The 18,937-nt window shown below is 34.2% G+C and overlaps 2 protein-coding genes across 5 annotated transcripts in view; one reads left to right on the top strand and one right to left on the bottom strand.

Annotated features, from left to right (window-relative positions):
• Window positions 1-279: 279 nt before the first annotated feature.
• Window positions 280-4,747, bottom strand: LOC101888536 (uncharacterized). Its single transcript, XM_011295297.3, has 4 exons — window positions 4,342-4,747; window positions 3,074-3,173; window positions 2,255-3,007; window positions 280-1,247 (listed from the first exon to the last, which is right to left on the bottom strand). The coding sequence occupies exons 1-4, from the start codon at window positions 4,501-4,503 to the stop codon at window positions 688-690; spliced, it is 1,575 nt and encodes a 524-aa protein (XP_011293599.1). The 5' UTR covers window positions 4,504-4,747; the 3' UTR covers window positions 280-687.
• A 5,515-nt stretch (window positions 4,748-10,262) lies between these two features.
• Window positions 10,263-18,937, top strand: part of LOC101888199 (bcl-2-related ovarian killer protein) — a 39,257-nt gene continuing 30,582 nt past the window's right edge. The window contains exon 1 of one of the 4 annotated variants that reach the window (XM_059127606.1): window positions 10,263-10,648. The gene's annotated coding sequence lies outside the window, so the exon portion shown is untranslated. Of the gene's footprint in view, window positions 11,239-18,937 lie in introns of all 4 variants that reach the window. The other 3 variants (XM_059127605.1, XM_005186055.4, XM_059127607.1) reach the window with 3 other exon arrangements.

The raw sequence follows: 18,937 nt of genomic DNA, 5'->3' as shown, positions 1-18,937 counted from the left end.
TATGGCGGCCCACACCATCATGGCCATGGCCGGCGCTTGAGTTCTGGTGGCCAACCGAAGGTGCACAATTTCAGCTGACTTCTTTGGCAAGTAAAAACGATAATTTTGTTTGTCTACAAACTGCTGGACAACGAATGTTTTCTCATCGGAGAAAACCAAATTAGGCTGTTCACCACTTTTGGCACTACACATTAAGAATGCTCCCTCTCGTCTTTCCTTTTTTATATCACCCTAAAATCAATCATCAGTTGCTAAATGATTACACAACACAGAGAGATATTCTTATTTATATATTTTACAATTATTTATTGTTCAAATTCATTTAAAATTGATCAAATCTATAATCATTTACATTATCGTTTTTTGTAAAATGAATGAATTATTAAAGCTAACTAATAGATTGTAAAGTAAGGAAATTATCAATAAAATTTGTTTATATAATACAAAAATATTTATGTAATTATATAAGGTGGTCAAGAAATCATATATGTATTAAGAACATATAACTAAGTTTCTATTTGCAAAAAATGTTCAACAACATGTGGTGGAAAAGGTTTTTTTTTAAAAGAAGAGAAATGGTAAAAGATTTATGGGAAAGAGAACCTGAGAAAAATTATGAATAAAAACCAACTATTTAAAATCTCACCCAATTACAGGGATGAGGGATGAACAGTTAAACCACAGTTTCTATCTTTGAAGATTGATTAAGGCCGCACACACTATCAGCACCTCGTTGAGATATTGATACACAAATGACTCTTTGATAGCCAATGGCTGTAGTATACGAAACTCTTGCAGATTATCGAGCATGTTACGCATTTGAGTACGACACACTGGCTCTCGAACACGCATTGTCGGCACACTAAAATTCTTCATTCGCCTTGAGGTTAATTCTTTATTAACTACGGTTAGTGTTTGATTAGAGGCCAGCTCACCAGCCACACGTGATGCTGTATATTTACTGAGACGTCCTTCTTGGGAAGACTCATCGTGTATTAGATCATCGGCGGATTCGTCGGCAGAATCTGTTGTTGAATCGGTTTCACCATTATTATTTATGCTAGGTATCTTAAGTTGTTGATGCTGAGGCCGTGCGGTTTTTGGTTTACGTTTTCTCCTTACAGCTTTGCCCGGATCTGCCATTAGGGAGAGATATTTTGGTATAACATCTTTGAAATTTGATGCCTTGAAAATGGTTAAGTCATCATGGTGTCCTATGAATGCATCAGAAACGTGTGATATAATGCCTGGAAAGATAAAGCATAATTAATAAGTTTCACTCCACAATTTCTAATTTTTTTAAGAATTGACTGAGTAATCTAAAACTATAGACGATTTTAACTAGATCAAAATTTTGAGTGCAAATTTTTTGACGTACCCAATTTTCCTTTTTTGAAAATTTTGTGCTATGGGGAGCTATACCTATGCCGAACGTTTTTAATGGAAGATTATCTACCAAGAAACAAAAAAAAAAAAAAACTCGAAATGTCGCATTACAGTTTATGTGACAGAAACCCTTAAAAGTGCCGAAAACAAAGAGATACCATTGCATGGGGGATGTACCTAATAGTGGACCTATATCGACTATTTTTTCGAAAAATTAAATGACACTATGAGACACCAAAGTGTCAAATTACATCTGATTTAGTTTGAAATAGGCACTGAAAACTACAAAATACCAGATATTACAATGTGCAGTTATATATTAGGCTATACCTAAACGTGACCAGATACATTGCTTTCCCGATACAAAACATCCTAGGCACAATATCAATGTCAGTTTAAAGTTTCAAAACTACAATTTTGGTAGCGTTAGATCTCACGCTACCAAAATTGTAGTTTTGAGAGATTTTAACAGAGAGACATTTCGAAGTCAAAATAGAATTACATGCCATCTAAGCTCTACTGCCTTAATTCGAGACATTGAAAATATAATTTATTTTTTAATTATAGGCTGATGATAGTTATGATGATCTGTACCGCCTTATTACAGATAACAGAGAAACATTTCGAAGTCAAAATAGAATAACATGCCATCTAAGCTCTACTGCCTAAGTTCGAGGCATTGAATACATAATTTCTTTTTTAAATATAGGCTGATGATAGTTCTGATGATGTGTGCCGCCTCATTACAGATAGGTCTTGTTGGAAGGGTCGGATTCAATCCATTTCAAAAAAAACGTTGGAGGACTTCCTCAAGTAGACATAACTATGATTTTGAATATTTTTGCCTCAGCAACGTTGTCGAACTTACCATTGGTATTTATGCTTAATATAAACTTGTAGCATGCACAATCAATCTGCAATGGTCCCGGTGCAATATCAATTTCAACACATTCTATTAACGACTGTACATGGGAGAGATTTTGCCGGTATGCAAATGGCAAATGTTTATGACGTTCATAGTATTTTTTGCTATCGGGCCAATTGATCAGGTATCGTAAGTAACGGGCCAAACGCACCACGGTCCTTGCAAAAGCATGCTGGACATCACCCTCGGACATTTCAAAATATTCGCCTAGCAATGAAAATTCTTCATTTTGTTTTAATTTTTTCAATGTCAAATAACAATCCACCAAGGATACGTTGGCCGTGGAGCATATGACATTTTTCAACAACGGTAAACGTGATGGCTGTACACCCAAATGGACGAGAGGATTCTTTTCGATTAATTCAAGTGTTATTGTGCGTATAGTGCGTTCAGGTATATCACGTTTAATGATAAATGTTGGCCGCCGGACCTGCATTGATGAGACGGGGGATACAACCGCAGATGAGGTTAGATTTTGGGTAAGACGTGTTGTGGTACCGTTTGAGTTTTGTACACTACCGGCACTGGTTGCCTTAATAATAGTGTTTGGTGGCAGTGAGTTAATGGCTGCCCCGATTTGTTGTTTCTTGTTTGTCGAAGAACCGCCAATTGTTGATTGCCATTGAAAACTAGTCAGTGGTGTACCCGTCGAGGCTATGGTCTGTAGAGAAAATTTCGGGGTTTTATGTGCAATATCTGTGGCAGAGAAATGAAACAATAGATAGTTAAAGTTCACTTGAAATTGTCTAACATTTACATTACCTCCAGTTACTGTACTTGCTCGCTTCATGGCTGGCTTGATAACGGCGGGTATTTTATTGATAACAAGACCGGTTCTGCTTCCAAGTTTTATTAAGGACTTCTAAAGAAATGGAAAAGAAAATTAGATTATTTTATTTATAATTTATCAATGCCATCACTTTATAATTTATGGTATGGAACACCAAACAAATGGGTCTCTCACTAAACAAACACTAACCCAGGGGAAATCTCTTCAATTATTTTATTTTCGTCTTCCTTCTTTTATAGACCATGCATATTTTTAGAATTCGCTAAAATCGTTAATAATTCTTTTAAAATTATTAACAAATTATGTTAAAATAAATTAAAAACAAATTTTAATAATTTTCCAGCATGCACGAATTGGCAGAGACGAACGCGTTCCCAATGCAGTGCTGCAAACAATAGAACTGTCTCTTTCCCACTCACTGGAAATAAAACGGAATTGATAACACAGCGTTGACATTAACATTCACAGCGAAATAGTACCATGGAGGTGAGAATAGATTAAGGGTTGCCTCTTGCGTTTAACACAAGTAATTCGATGTTGGTTGCAAAAAATCACTCTTGTAAATGTAGAAAAAAATCAAGAATAAAATTAAATTATGGAAGGTCCGGCTATATGTTACTCTTTTTCATCCGCATAACCCGATTCTAAGAAGTTCATTAAAATTATGTTTTCAATAAAAAAGTATATTTTGCGTAGCCGTCGTTGGAATTACAAAGGCATCAAATTTAGAAAACTTTGGTTTGGTGTGGGACATACCTAGAGCAGAAAATCTCAAGCTCCGGCCGAAGACCGGCTACTTACAATATCTGTTAAATTTAGATAAAAATAAATAGAAACGGATCTTAGACCCGGACTTTCGGGACAAATATTAGGGGTCCCCCAAGAACAAATAATATCTCGTAATCAAGGCAAAAATAATACCTCTGGGAAAAATCTCAAAAAAAAAATCGAACAGTTTTTACTAAACTATAGTTGTTACTAATGAGGGTTAAAGTATCTATTGTCGAAAAATCGGACTTGCTAAAAAAGTTAAACCCTTCCACAACATATATGCAAGTGCCAAAGATTGGTCGTATCAGAAGAAAAAAAAAACAACAACCTCGTACTGTTATGTTCAATGAAGCTGGTGGAATAAAATATTTTTAAAACAATTGCATAGTAAACAGTGACAAGTAATAGATCACAACGCCACTCCACCCCCACAAAATGGTATATGTATAAATGTATTATTATTCCCTACCTTATTTGCGTCAGCAGAGGGCGACGATGATGAGGGCTGATTGTGTTGTTTACTAGGCTGTTGGGTTTGCATTTTACTTTTCATTAATATTGAGGGGGTGGTGCCTGCAGCCACTCCTCCTCCAGGCCCAGATTTTCGATATTTAACAACGGTTAATGCCATTTTCTTCTCTTTTTTTTTGTATTTGTTGTTATGTGACACAATTTTGCGCCAAATTTCTTTCTTATCGTTTAATTTACAATAATTGAGGATTTTGTGAACATCACTTATTCAAATGTGCTTTTATGCCAATTTATTGATCATTTTAGAACTTTATTTTACTTATTTTACACTAAATAATAAGGTTTTTTTATTTTCTTTATCTGGACCAAATTTTGCACTCTGAATTGCAGTAGTTTTATTGTTTTCCTTTTTTTTGCAATAATAGATATAGAGGGTGGTGAATATCCATTCATCTGGCATCTCTGTTATTTTCCTGCAATGTGGTGTGTTGCGTTTGGATAATAGGCTTGACCGTTTTGCAAAATTAAAAACTGTTGGAACAAATATATAAAAATTGTTATCGTTTCGGAGCTTAATGCCTAATCGAAATAAAATGTTAGCTATCATAATAACTTTAAATGCAGTATTAAAATATACTTTTTTGTTATATTGACAATTTCCCGTATTTTTGAAGAAATGTTTAAAAATAATAAAGCAAAAATAGCATCGTTTTATCGACCAGGAAAAGTTCTTCGTGTGTTTGAGGGTAAATAAATGTTCAACAGTGTTGCTGCCGTTTTTACTATGGGTTATATATTTCTTTGACTCTTTATACAAGGATTTTGGGGAAATCCTAAAGAATTCTGACTATTTGGTTTACAAAAAAATACCAAAAAATAATCTATTGTTACAGACGACATAAATGAACACACCTTGGGTAAGACGTATTGACAAAAATAGACCATTTCAATCCTATGAATTTGTCATAATTCCAGACTCCAAACCAAAAGCATTTACCAAATTACGTTCCCAACTCTGTGCGAAATTCAGTCACTAGTTTTTTTAATTTATATGGCCTGACAAATAATGAAGGTGAAGTCATTCCAAATAAGTATGTCCGTCTCTGCATTCGCAGTAATTTACCTTGTCAAATTCCACTGCATAGAAAATTGGTTTCCATCTCTGATTTGTGTATATATCATGGTCGCATTCACACAGCTGCTGGGACAATGAACTGTCAAACCAATTTTAAAATTGAACATTTTGAATGAACATTTATTCAAATTCGTAAAACTGTTGTAAAATGCATATCATAACAAAATCTGATTGACGTCGTATAAGGAAACATACAAAAATCTACTTATTTTTGAAGAAATATTAAAAACAATGACATATCAATATTTCCAGGCGATGATGCATCTACCTGTATTCTTCTACCATGGATTTATAAATATAAATTTTGACAAAGAAAAGTTGTCAAATTAATAAAAAAAAAAATGAAAAATGGCAAACATATGATTGCATGACTTTACCTTCTTAATTCTACCATGTTATATGGTTTGAACATGGTAGAAGAATATAGGTAGACGCTTCGACACAGCTGCTGGGACAATGAACTGTCAAACCAATTTTGGAATCGAAATTGTTGAATGAAAAATTACTCAAATTTATAAATATTGTTCAAAAATGCATATTGTAACAACCTCCGATTGGCGACGTGTAGGAAAATATATACAAATATACTTATTTTTGAAGAAATATTAAAAAAATTTGACATATCAATGTTCCCAAGCGTTGTTGCATCTACCTGTATTTTTCTACCATGGGTTTGAAGGTCCATTACTTTCTGTGTTTGATATTCCAACACAACCTGCAAATGAATGGTCAATTTTTTCATTTTTTCTCGCTAAAAAACACACAAACTAACATTTCTTCATGACAAACCCTATAATTTACTATTTGCTTTGGGGCATTTATGCGGTTAAAGATCAGTGATCTCAAAAAGAAAGGGAAACAAATCAAATACAAATGAAATTGAAAATTTCCTCAACAAAATAATAAAGAGGGCGGATAGACATTAAAGACAATCATCAGCATTAAGTCGTAATTTGTTCAATTGAAGAAATTTTATGATTCAACCGGTTGGCCGGCCGGTCAACTAAATAGAAAGTAAGTATGTGTAGATGACTGCGTGTAATTGTAAGTGAGGTTTACAACTGTAGTAAGCAAAAAAAATAGAGACAATTGAAGGTTGAGTTCAAATAACATTTTATTGTTGTTTTACTATTTTCTGTAATTTTTTGGAAATATAAATATTGTGTAACATGGTGAACAACTCAAACTATTGAAGCAAATAAATAAAAAAATTTGTGTGTCTGGATAACCTATAAATTGTTGCAACTTGTTACTGATCTTTTAACACAAAAGTTCTGCATAAGATTGCGGTTCGAGAGAAAAAATTGGACAGATTGACAGGTTTTGACAACATCAGCTGATTGCTGGCAAGTTTTTACTGGTGTTCCGTTTGTTTACTTTTCACAGTTTTCTTGCAAAAGAGAATAAAAAGAGCTTTCTCTTTCAGAATAAGCTGTTGGACAATTTCTGCAGGAAAAGTAACCAGACATAGAGATAGATAAAGAGGTTGCCCCCTGCAATCATGTTCCATGGCCCAATAGTGACAAATAAGTTACTGAGAGTTTGCCAAATCTTAATGGAAAATGTACTGATTTAGAGTTATACAACAATTATTTTTTTTTAAATATTTTTACATTGCGCGGCTTCTGTCACTTTTTTTCTGCATTAATTGTTTTGAGCAAGAAAAACAGAATATTTAAAAAATCAACGTTTTGCCAATGAAAAAACAATAAAGAAGCATTTTTCATAATATTTCTGAAAGAAAATCCAGGCTTTTCATTTATTTTTCTCCAATTTTAGTTCATTATGAAAAATATAAAAAAAAAAAACGAGAAAATCCTGTTCATGTCAAATCAAAAATAATTTTGACAGAAAGCTATCATGGGTTGTATCTGGGTGACTCCATTGAACTATGTTTTTCTATCCAGTAACAATCAGATTTACAACACACAACATTTAAAAATTGTTCCCCGCAATACTGAATATTGCGTAAAAATATTAAAAAAAATCCTAATTCCGTGACAGCACTGAGGGGCCGAAAATTCCATGGTAGAATTAAGAAGGTAAAGCCAAGCAACCATATGTTTACAATTTTTCAAAATTATTCATTTGACAAAATCTCATTGTCAAAATGTTTATTTATAAATCCCATGCACATACACAAATCAGAGATGGGAATCTGCTTTCTATGCAGTGAAATTTGAAAGATGGGAATGCTTATTTGAAATGATTTTACCTTCCTAACATTACCACTAAAAAAATATTTTAGCAGAATTAACTTTCACATTTTTACTGGCAAAGTTATGATACAGACCTATTATATAAGATCCATGTTGTGTAGGGTAACCTATGGTCGGCCCCTCGCACTAAATTTATTTTTACTTGTTTTTTTCCATTTGCTACCGCAAGTGTTATCTTTAGAATTATGCTAATTAAAAATACATTTGCAACAAATGTTTGTTGGTTTTCCTTCGTTGTTAAATATTTATTTCTCTTCATTGTTAACGTATGCCAGTTAATAATAGGGTGAATCACAAATGTTTGTGTAAATACAATTTAAAAATGTAAACGATGATATTGTGGAAATGACTGGCTATTTCGTTAAAACTTTAAAATACATTTCCAATAACGAAATCCATTCGATATAAAATGTCAATTCAAAGGGTATAGGTCAAATAACATAGACTAGAGTTATACGAGTGGATTTAGTAGTGTAAACGTGCTTTAAGGCTCTATCAGACAAAATGTTTTTGACATATGTAATGTTAAATTTTCAATATGTGCATAGAGATTGCTTGATGCAAAGCAAAAATTATGAGTCATATTTAAAATGGCAATTGTGACAAACCCACAGAAATAATCATGGATAATAAAAGTGTACTGTCACATGTAAACATATTCCGTCTGTTAAGCTGAAAATACATAAAACGCTTTTTTGACTGGAATAAGTCATCGGCTGACTTCTTCGGATAAGAACAAAGGAGAGTAGGATTAAAATCAAACTAAGTCAACCTAAAACTCCTTTGTTACTCTATGAAGAAGGCAGCCAATGACATAAGCCAGCGTTTTATGTTTTCTCACCTTTACTGCCTTTAGTGAAGGCCAAAATAATTATTTTTGTTTACTAAAAACACCCTAAATGCTTTGAACATTATTAATATGTTATGGCACGAAACAAAGAGAAAGGTAATTTAAGTTCAAAGGAAATAGAAAAATACAACTCTGTACTAAAGTCTTATTGTGTTATATAGACGTAGATTTTTTAATTTTTTTTCACAAATTTCTTAAATTAAAAAAAAACCACACACAAAACATTAATGGAAATTTGGGGAGCTTTTACACAAAACGAAATACAAGATAAAAGGAAGATATTGTGCACGGCTGTAATGAATTTTTCATGTAAAATCATTCAAAAAAGAAAAAATCCGTAAAATTTGGTATTTTCACATTATATTGAGTCATGGAAGAATTCAGGTAGACGCATCGAAATAGGTGTCAGGACAATGAACTGTAAAACAATTTTTTTAATTAAACATTTTTAATGAAAAATTATTTAAATTTGTAAAATATATTAAAAACGCATATTAAAATAACTTTCGATTGACGTCGTAAAAAAAACTTATAAAATATCTAACAATATTTGAAAAAATAAATTTTTTTAAAATTGTTGACATATCAATGTATTCTTCTACCATGACGATGACTTAAGTCAGTTAATAAAGCGTTTTATATATTTTCACCTCCTCCTTTTTGTCAGGAATGTATATGGTGAGGTGAGAATAAAACGCTTTTCTACTGGCTTCTTCGTATAGTTCATGGTAGAAGAATATAGGTAGACGCATCGACGCAGCTGCTGGGACAATGAAATGTCAAACCAATTTTGGAATTGAAAATGTTGAATGAAAAAATTTTTAAATTTGTAAAAATTGTTGAAAAAGGCATTTTATAATAACCACCGAATGACGTCGTATAAGAAAACATATAAAAAGCTACTTATATTTGAAAATAAATTTAAAAAATTTTGACATATCAATGCTCCCAAGCGTTGATGCATCTACCTGTATTTTTCTACCATGGTATAGTTTTATGTTGACAAAGGGATTTTAGGTTGACTTAGTTCGAATTTGACCCTTCGCTTTATTGTTCTTTTACTTAAGCCAGTAAAAAAAGCGTTTTATGTACTCTCACTTTAAGCTTGACCGGGCCATTCATATGGAACGAATTTGGCAATTTTCAAAAAAATAAATAAATTAATATATAAATTAAAAATAGAATCGGTTAAAAATTCTGTTAAAATCTTAAAATACCGAAGATAGGGAGTTACCGTTATTTTGGGGTCCATACGAAGAGTGGACTTGCATAGACAATTTTCTGTCAAAGGCTGTAGCACCCATTACGAATTTCAAATACGAAATTTGCTGGTGAATACTGCTATACGAAAACGGGAACCTGAATAGACAATTATTTATCATAGGTTGGGTACTTCAACCTACGAACTTTAAATACCAAATTTAAAATAGTTCCGTTGAACAATATCGCAAAAATGATGAAAATACCGAATATCGGGGATACCGTTAAGGCAGACGTTCTATGTAATACCTTTAATTAGGTATTTATTTCTTCAAATGTTTGCTCCACCCTCGTTCAATATGATTTGTGAGAGTTTCGATCAATATGTGCCTTTTTGTTGCTTGCTTTTTTACTTTCGTTTCGCCAGTAGGAGAAAAACAGTTACCTACCTACATTAAGAGACTCCCTAGTATTTAGGGTTCCAACTGAGTTTTTGTTGCAGTTTTTTGTTTTGGTTTCTTTTCTTCTCTCATATCTCACACTCTACATAACAATCGCATATGCAAACCAAATTGTTTTTTGTTTTATCATACACCAATTTGCAGATATTTTAAAGTACTCCACTCCAAAGCCAAATCATGTCGTTTTATTACTATTCAAAATTAAAAAAAAAAAGAAACACAGGCATGGTCTACCGCTATTGGTGTACACTGCAATATTCTGTGGTACCACACATACCCTACGGGGCTAATGGAGCAGCCACTTGTGCTGCTCTTGCTCGATTGCTCACTGGATTCAATTCGTTCATTCACGACTCTTGCTGCTATCAGCAAAATTTGAAAATTCATTCAACAAGTGCCGGTGTGCCAGCCAGCCAACCTAGCCGGCCAGACTCAGCTCAGTGAGTATAATTTCGACGCTTTTTGTAAACGGACGTGTGTCGTGTCGGAAACGTAGTAACAAAAAACAAAAACCGACGACAACAACGAAACAAAAACCGCTCGCAAATATCGCCCGCTGGAAATCAATTCGTCGACCAAACAATAAAAATATTAATTATCTCTTTAATGTGTAAATAATTAAAATCAACAACAAGAAAAAAAGCACGAAATAAATAAAAATAGCAAAGCAAACACCACGAAAAAAAAACATTTTTATTTGTTTAATAAAATATGTATTGAAAAAACAAAATTGAAGAAAAAATGTATTTGGGCCGAAAAGAAGTTGTAAATTAAATACCTACCTTCCTCCTAAAAAAAACAGGTGATAATAAATAAAATTAATAAAATATTGGAAGAGAAGAAAAGTGAAAATCGTCGGAATTTTTTGTTTGCCAAATGTAAGAATAGTAAAAAAAATATTTAAAATTACTGTAAACAACTAAGGATATAGGGGAATAAGACGCTAAGTGGCTGCCTGGTTTTTCAGGGACTTGAGAAACTGAGGTAAATAAAATAATTCCATATTGGTTAAATCAATTTATTTTGAAAGGTTTTTTGTGTTTGTGAAAATATATTGATTTTGAAGACATGTGTGTTGGATAAAAAAGTAAGATTTATGATTTATTTGGAAATAAAAACTTTGAACCCAGCAAAAATGTCTGAAGGATGGCACACCTACTTTTATAAGTATTTGCTTGAAAAGATAAAATATCGGAACGGCCCTAAAGGGGATAAAAAAACTGAATAAAGATTTCAATATTTTTTGTGCGATTTGGGGGGTTTATGGACCTTAAATACCAAAACAAAGGTGATTAAATTTGAAAATAACGGCAATACCTAAAATCTGTCGAAACCGCTTTTTTTGGGGAGCTTTGGAACGTGAATCGATTTTAACATTTTTTTTTGGGGGGGAATTGACGTTTTCAATGAGAAGTAATGTTTAATGAGCTCTAAACGAAAACGTGCGAAAATTTAATCAAGAACTCCAAAATACCTGAAATCGACCTATACCATAGATGATGTGTTCAATGATATCCAAAAATCCAAATTATGAAATAATTGTGCTATATGAGGGATTTTGGAAAAGGAGGACAGATTTCGCCCTTTTTTAAAAAAAGTTGCTGTACTTAAGAGAACCTTAAACACCAAAGTATACCTAATTAATTTGAGAAACCTGATCAAATCCCAAAATACCCAAAATCTATCGGTACTAGGTAGTATCATCGTAGAATAAAGAATGTACAGAGTGAGATAAAAAACTGCAACAAAGCAAACGCCATAATTTTTAATTTTTTTAAATTTTATTGAATGACACCAAAAATGGCGAAATATGGCCTTCAGAAGGCCGGCACATGCTGCCCAAATGTTGCTCTGCGATATTTTGCTACATTTCCGCTTGCTTGAGGTGATCGACATTTTGGTATTTTTTAGTGCCAACCTTGCTTTCCAAAATACTCCAGACACAAAAGTCAAACGGATTGGTATCCAGAAATTTTGTTCAAATTGGTTACCTTTGGCACGAATTATGGCCTTCAATGAAACCGTCTCACGCTGCCCAAATGTTTCTCTGCGGTATTTTGGCCCATTCCTGGCGAAGCGCTTGCTTGAGATGATCGACCCTTTGGTATTTTTTAGTGCCGACCTTGTTAGTCCAACGGATTGGTATCCGGAGATTTTGGTGGCCATTGTGCGCTGGAAATGAGTGCGATGGTGCTGAATCCTGTTGGAATGCCCAAGGTCTGCGGCCAAAATGTTTGCCTGCCCAAGGCTTTAATGCACCATCCAGAATATTTTCGCGATGATATACGGCCTTTATTCTGATGCCATGGCCGGCGCTTGAGTTCTGGTGGCCAACCGAAGGTGTACCTTTTTAGGTTACCTCTTTGGCAAGTAAACACGATCATTCTGTTTGTTTACAAACTGCTGGACAACGAATGTTTTCTCATCTCTCGGAGAAACCCAAATTCGGCAGTTCACCACTTTCGGCCAAGCGAAGCAACTCTTTAACTCTTTTGAGTCTATTTTCTTTGAGCTGCGGTGTAAGTTATTGCACTTTTTGGAATTTCAATGGCTTTACCCTGAGCTCATTTTTCAATATTTGCCGAATGGAATATTGCGATATGTTCAGCTCACGAGCCATTTTTCGGCCACTGCGACGCGGGTTTCGATCACGTCACTTCTTTACTTTTCGAACCATTTCTGCTGATGTTGCTGTTTTCTTCCGTCCACTTCCTTGACATCGGGCTACTCTACCATTATCACGGTAACGAGCGATGGTACGAGACACAAAAGATTTATTCACATTTAAATGCTGGAGTGCTCTAACGATAGCCAGTTGTGGTTTTCCAGCCAATTATAAAGAAATTACACTATCACGTTTGAATTCCATCACGAATAACTTTCTTTCTGGAAAATTCTCACCAAAATGCTTATCACTGAAATAATTTTAACAGCTGTCGGACGAGTGGCTTAGAAATTACAGCAGTCTGAAGTTGGTAGCAGATTTTTCATCTCACCCTGTATGGCAATTTTTTATAGATTTTAAATAAATGCCCTGATAGCAGTTCATAAATTTGATAAGATTTCTTCCACAGTTTAATTTAGTTTTGCCATCGATTTTTTTTGCCATCTAAGACAAAAACAATCGACTCGGTCATGGTTTTGATGAGTTTGATTTGTTTGAAAGGTCTACTTTCTTTTTAGCAATAAATTGGTCCGATTTTAATTGTTGCACCCGTTCCTCTCCAAAAAAAAAAACATTAAAATTCTCAATGTTCATAAGTGTTCATCACAATTCATTTTCATTTGTACCTATTGCGCCTCAACAAACTCAACAATACTTGTACACATTTCTTGAGGCGAATCCCCATAAACTGCACTTTAACTGTTTTCCGAACATGCCTAAGCTGTGTAATTCCATTAGTATTCAATGGATGTTTTATCAATACCTATAAAAAGCTAATTATTGTACACTGTAGCATGGATTTGTTTTTTTTTTCAATTTTGAAAAATTCATTGTCATTATTACGTCAATGACATTGGGAGAACTCTTTGGTTATTTGTTGTATAAACAAAATTGTTTGAAGGCAAAAACAAAAAAAAAAAAAAATAATAATTTATGACGATCTTTAATAGAGTGTTTTTGCAAACTGAATTAAAAATTAGTCATTTCCGAAAAATATTGAATATTAATTAAATGCTTAATTTGGATATTAAAACTTTGGGAATCATTTATTATAAAATTTTAAGTTAATTTTTTCTGGATTTTAAACGATGTTATTGTTTTCAAAAAAAAAAACCAAGAAGTGTGGCAAATATTTTTTTTCTTTTTTAAAAACAATAACATCCTTTAAAATCCAGAAAAAATTAACTTTAAGTTTTATTATAAATAATTCCCAAAAATTGTATGTCCAAATTAAGCATTTAATTTACACTCATTGAGCATCTTGCCCTTGGCAATATTCTGCCCATGGTACAACATTTTCCATCATTTCTTTTTAAACCAAATCAAAGCTCACATTGGCCATCTCATTACCTCTTTACGTACCTCCTACCAATGGTGGTTGTAAATATGTCCATACTCTTTGTAAAATGTCTTAAGATCCTGTTTTCTATAAAAATATTGCTCTGAATCCATTAACACGAATAAGCACAGCATGCCATGGAGTGTAAATTGGAAAAAATAATAATAAATATATAATTACATTTTTGTTATTGATAACTGTAAATTAATGTTTAAATTCATTTAAAATTAATATAATATAAATGAGTCGTTGATAACCGGTCGCAAATTTGGGCATTGATTGTCTAATAAACTTGATAAGCTTAAATTCGGTGCCGTTGGATACTGCAGCAAATGAATTCAATTAAATACGTATAGCTAATTGCTAAATGCAGCTAATTGAAAACAAATTACAATGGACCAAAGAAACAAATGTGGATTAAAAAGATCGGAACTTTTGAAGAATTGAGGAATTTTTTAGAATAGGTTTTCGAAAAATAGCAGGGCAATAGACGTAGTTTTTGTGAATACTTCCGAAAAATATGAAATTTATATTCTGTAGTTCCTCTTTAGAGAGGAGGAGAACACCGAACACCGTCAGAGAACGCCGAAAATTATTGATTATATATTATTTTTGTAAAATATGCCACTCGTCATACGTAAGTATTTTAGATATGCAAATGGAATGTTTGTCTAGTTACTTTTCCTACTGTAATTGTTCAGCATCTTCCTTCTGAGAGAGTTAGGTTGTATTATTCTCTTTCACAAAAAAACCATAAAAAGTAGGCAGAAAGAATCCCTGCAAAAACTTCAAACGATTTGTCCGCAATAAAGAGAAATTAAAAATGCGAAAATTAGGAATGATCCGAAAAACAAAAGGGGTAAGGTTTGTTATTTCCAAAATAAAGATGTTTTAAAATTGTTTGCCTAAATATAAATCACAAGGAGCAGAAAAATTATTCTCTTTAACTTTTAAGAGTTACAAGTGATTTTAAAAAGAAATGTCTCTAACATGAATTTTAGCGCTCACAGTAAAAGAGCTTTCAACGTTTCTCTCTCAAACCGTTCTCTTTGGCAGAACACTTTTTTAACAGACGACTTCCAGTAACATTTGATACAAATTTTGGGGGAACCAGACACACTTTGATTTTATTAAAAAATGACAAGGGCGAGTTCGTAGGGAAAGGGTTGCCATACAGGGTGAGATAAAAAAATGCAATAATTTTTACATTTTTTTAAATTTTATTGAATGAAAGCAAAAAATGTCGGAAAAAGCATCAAATTTTAGAATAAGTTTAGATTTGTTCAAATTGGTCACTTCTGCACGAATTATGACCAAACAGCCAACGAAACCGTCACACGCTGCCGGAATGTTTTCCCGAATTTCCGGCGAAGCGCTTGCTTGAGGTGATCGACACTTTGGTATTTTTCAGTGCCAACATTGCTTTCCAAAAATACAATAGTCCGACGGATTGGTATCCGGAGATTTTGGTGGCCATTGTGCGATGGAAATGAAGCGAGGAACCTCATTTTGTAACCATTCTTGTGTGGCGTGTGCTGAGTGGGATGGTGCTGAGTCCTGTTGTAATGTCCAATGTCTGCGGTCAAAATATTTTCGTGCCCAAGGCTTTAATACTCCTTCCAAAATATTTTCGCGATAATATTCCGCATTTATTCTGATGCCACGGTCGATTAATACAAGCGGAGAGCGACCATCGGCTGTTATGGCGGCCCACACCATCTCCATGGCCGGCGCTTGAGTTCTGGTGGCCAACCGAAGGTGCACATTTTCAGCTGTCCTCTTTTGTTTGTTTACAAACTGCTGGACAACGAATGTGTTCTCATCGGAGAAAACCAAATTCGGCAGTTCACCACTTTCAGCCAAGCGAAGAAACTCCTTAGCTCTTTTGAGTCTATTCTCTTTCTGTGGCGGTGTAAGTTCCTGCACTTTTTGGAATTGCAATGGCTTTACCCGGAGCTCATTTTTCAATATTTGCCGAATGGAATGTTCAGCTCACGAGCCATTGTTCGGTCACTGCCACGCGGGTTTCGATCAAGTCGCTTCTTTACTTTTCGAACCATTTCTGCTGATGTTGGTGTTTTCTTCCGTCCACTTCCTTGACGTCGCGCTACGCTACCAGTATCACGGTAACGAGCGATGGTATGAGACACATTAAAATGCTGGAGTGTTCTAACGATAGCCACTCGTGGTTTTCCAGCCAAATATAAAAAAATCACATTATCACGCTCTTGAATTCCATCACGAATAACTTTTTTTCTAGAAAATTCTCACCAAAATGCTTTTGTACGCTTGTAAACAATATAATGAGCCGTCACTTAGGCTTAGAAATGACAGCAGTCTGAAGTTGGTTGTATGTTTTTCATCTCTCCCTGTATAGGAGCTATGTCCAAATGTGAACCGATTTCGATAGAATTCGGCAGAGGTGTTTCTGAGCCATATGAGATATCTGGAGGGACTTAAATACCAATTCGGATGAAACCTATATATGAGAGCCATAGCTATATCTGAACAGATTAGAAAACCCTACATTTTCTTAATAACTGTTAGAGTTGCAAACTATCTGAGCCTAAAACATGAACAACGATTTGTTTTTTTTTAATTTTCGTTAGACCTATCCGTGTCTTGTCTTCTGTTTTAGGAATAATGTTTTAAAAAACTGTCAGATCTTTAACATATTATTTTTCTTAAATACGTTGTGTGTGTGTTTTTTTTTTTTTTAATATTTTATTAAAAGACTTTTTGTCAAATTTATGTCACCCGGTTCCTATTGCTCTGAGCTTCAAAACGAAATAATTAAGTGTTTACGTTTTCACTGACAACTTTATCACACAAATCCATCAACATGATTTATGCCTCTATGGCGTATGCCGATAATTATGCAGTTTAATTAACAGCAATATAAATTATAATTTTTTTATATATCTTTATTAACAGCTTACAATAATTAATACTTTGGTATTTGGGGGCGTATTGAAAATAATTAATATTAATTACAAGTTTTTTTGTCTGTGTGCCCCAAGTAAATGTAACAAATCTAAACAAAGTTACATTGTCAATAATTAAGAGTTTTTAAATAAAGATTCTATTAGACGACTAAAATTACTAAACCACAAGAGGGGAGTATTTGAAGGCCAATATATGTGATTTTTTTATACACAAAAAAAGGTTAGAGACAAAAAATAGAAAAAGGTGTAAAGAGGACCGGAATTAAATATTTATATAAGACGTTAGGGAGTCTTTATAGGCGAGCAGAAGGGAGTTTTTATAGACGAGCAGAAGGGAGTCTTTATAGACGAGCTGTGGGTAGACTTTATAGACGAGCTGTGGGGAGTCTTTATAGATGAGCTGTGGGGAGTCTTTATAGACGAGCTGTGGGAGTCTTTATAGACGAGCCGAAGGGAGTCTTTATAGACGAGCCGAAGGGAGTCTTTGTAGACGAGCCGAAGGGAGTCTTTGTAGACGAGCCGAAGGGAGTCTTTGTAGACGAGCCGAAGGGAGTCTTTGTAGACGAGCAAAAGGGGGAGTCTTTAGAGACGAGCCGAACTGAGTCTTTGTAGACGAGCAAAAGGGGGAGTCTTTATAGACGATGGCAAGGGAGTCTTTATAGACGATGGCAAGGGAGTCTTTATAGACGACCAGAAGAGAGTCTTATAGGCGAGCAAAAGGGAGTTTTATAGGCGAACAGAAAGGAGTCTTTATAAACGAGCAGAAGGAAATATTTATAGGCGAGCAGAAGGGAGCCTTTATAGACGCGCTGACGAGGGAGTCTTTATAGACGAGCTGACGAGGGAGTCTTTATAGACGAGCTGACGAGGGAGTCTTTATAGACGCGCTGACGAGGGAGTCTTTATAGACGAGCTGACGAGGGAGTCTTTATAGACGAGCTGACGAGGGAGTCTTTATAGACGAGCTGACGAGGCAGTCTTTATAGACGAGCTGACGAGGGAGTCTTTATAGACGAGCAGAAGGGAGTCTTTATAGACGAGCAGAAGGGAGTCTTTATAGACGAGCAGAAGGGAGTCTTTATAAACGAGCAGAATGCAGTCTTTATAGGCGAGCTGATGGGAATCTCTTTAGACGAGCTGACGAAGGAGTCTTTATAGACGACCAGAGGGGAGTCTTTATAGGCGAGCAGAAGGAAGTCTTTATAGACCAGAAGAGGGAAGTCTTTCAAGACCACAATGTGAGAGTCTTTATAGACGACCAGACGCTAACCTCTTCATACCACAATATTGAATTTTAAAGACAACGTCATAGGTGACCTGAAGGGAAAGAGGAGGAGGGAGAAGTAATATCTAATCATTATCGTAGTTAGTTTTCATTCCACATTTCAGTTATTGACATTTCTTTCTTGTCGAAAACATTGTTATTAACCGCAAAACAGCTGCTAACACCTTGTTTTTTTTTTTTGCTGTTACCGTTGTCATTCTTGAAACGTCAGCATGATATCCAATGTATTTTTTTAATTTTTTTTTATTTTGTACGTTAATACTATACCTACAACTGCTTCAAGTTTTCTCAAAAAGAAAAAAAATGAAACTTTACACGGGCCTGGGAATTTACGATACTCATTACGAATATGTATGTAAAATATCATAATTATCTTTTTTTTTTAAATTCAAATTATTTCCATTGTAAAAAATTTTGCTAAGCACACCCATCCCCACCACAAAACCACATTATCTCAAAACCGATTCATCTCAATAATTATTGAGGATCTATAAT

This window comes from Musca domestica, unplaced genomic scaffold, assembly GCF_030504385.1.
Source record: "Musca domestica strain aabys unplaced genomic scaffold, Musca_domestica.polishedcontigs.V.1.1 46, whole genome shotgun sequence".
NCBI lineage: Eukaryota > Metazoa > Arthropoda > Insecta > Diptera > Muscidae > Musca > Musca domestica.
Note: the sequence above shows the minus strand (reverse complement) of the source record. Positions and strands in the feature narration are given on the sequence as shown.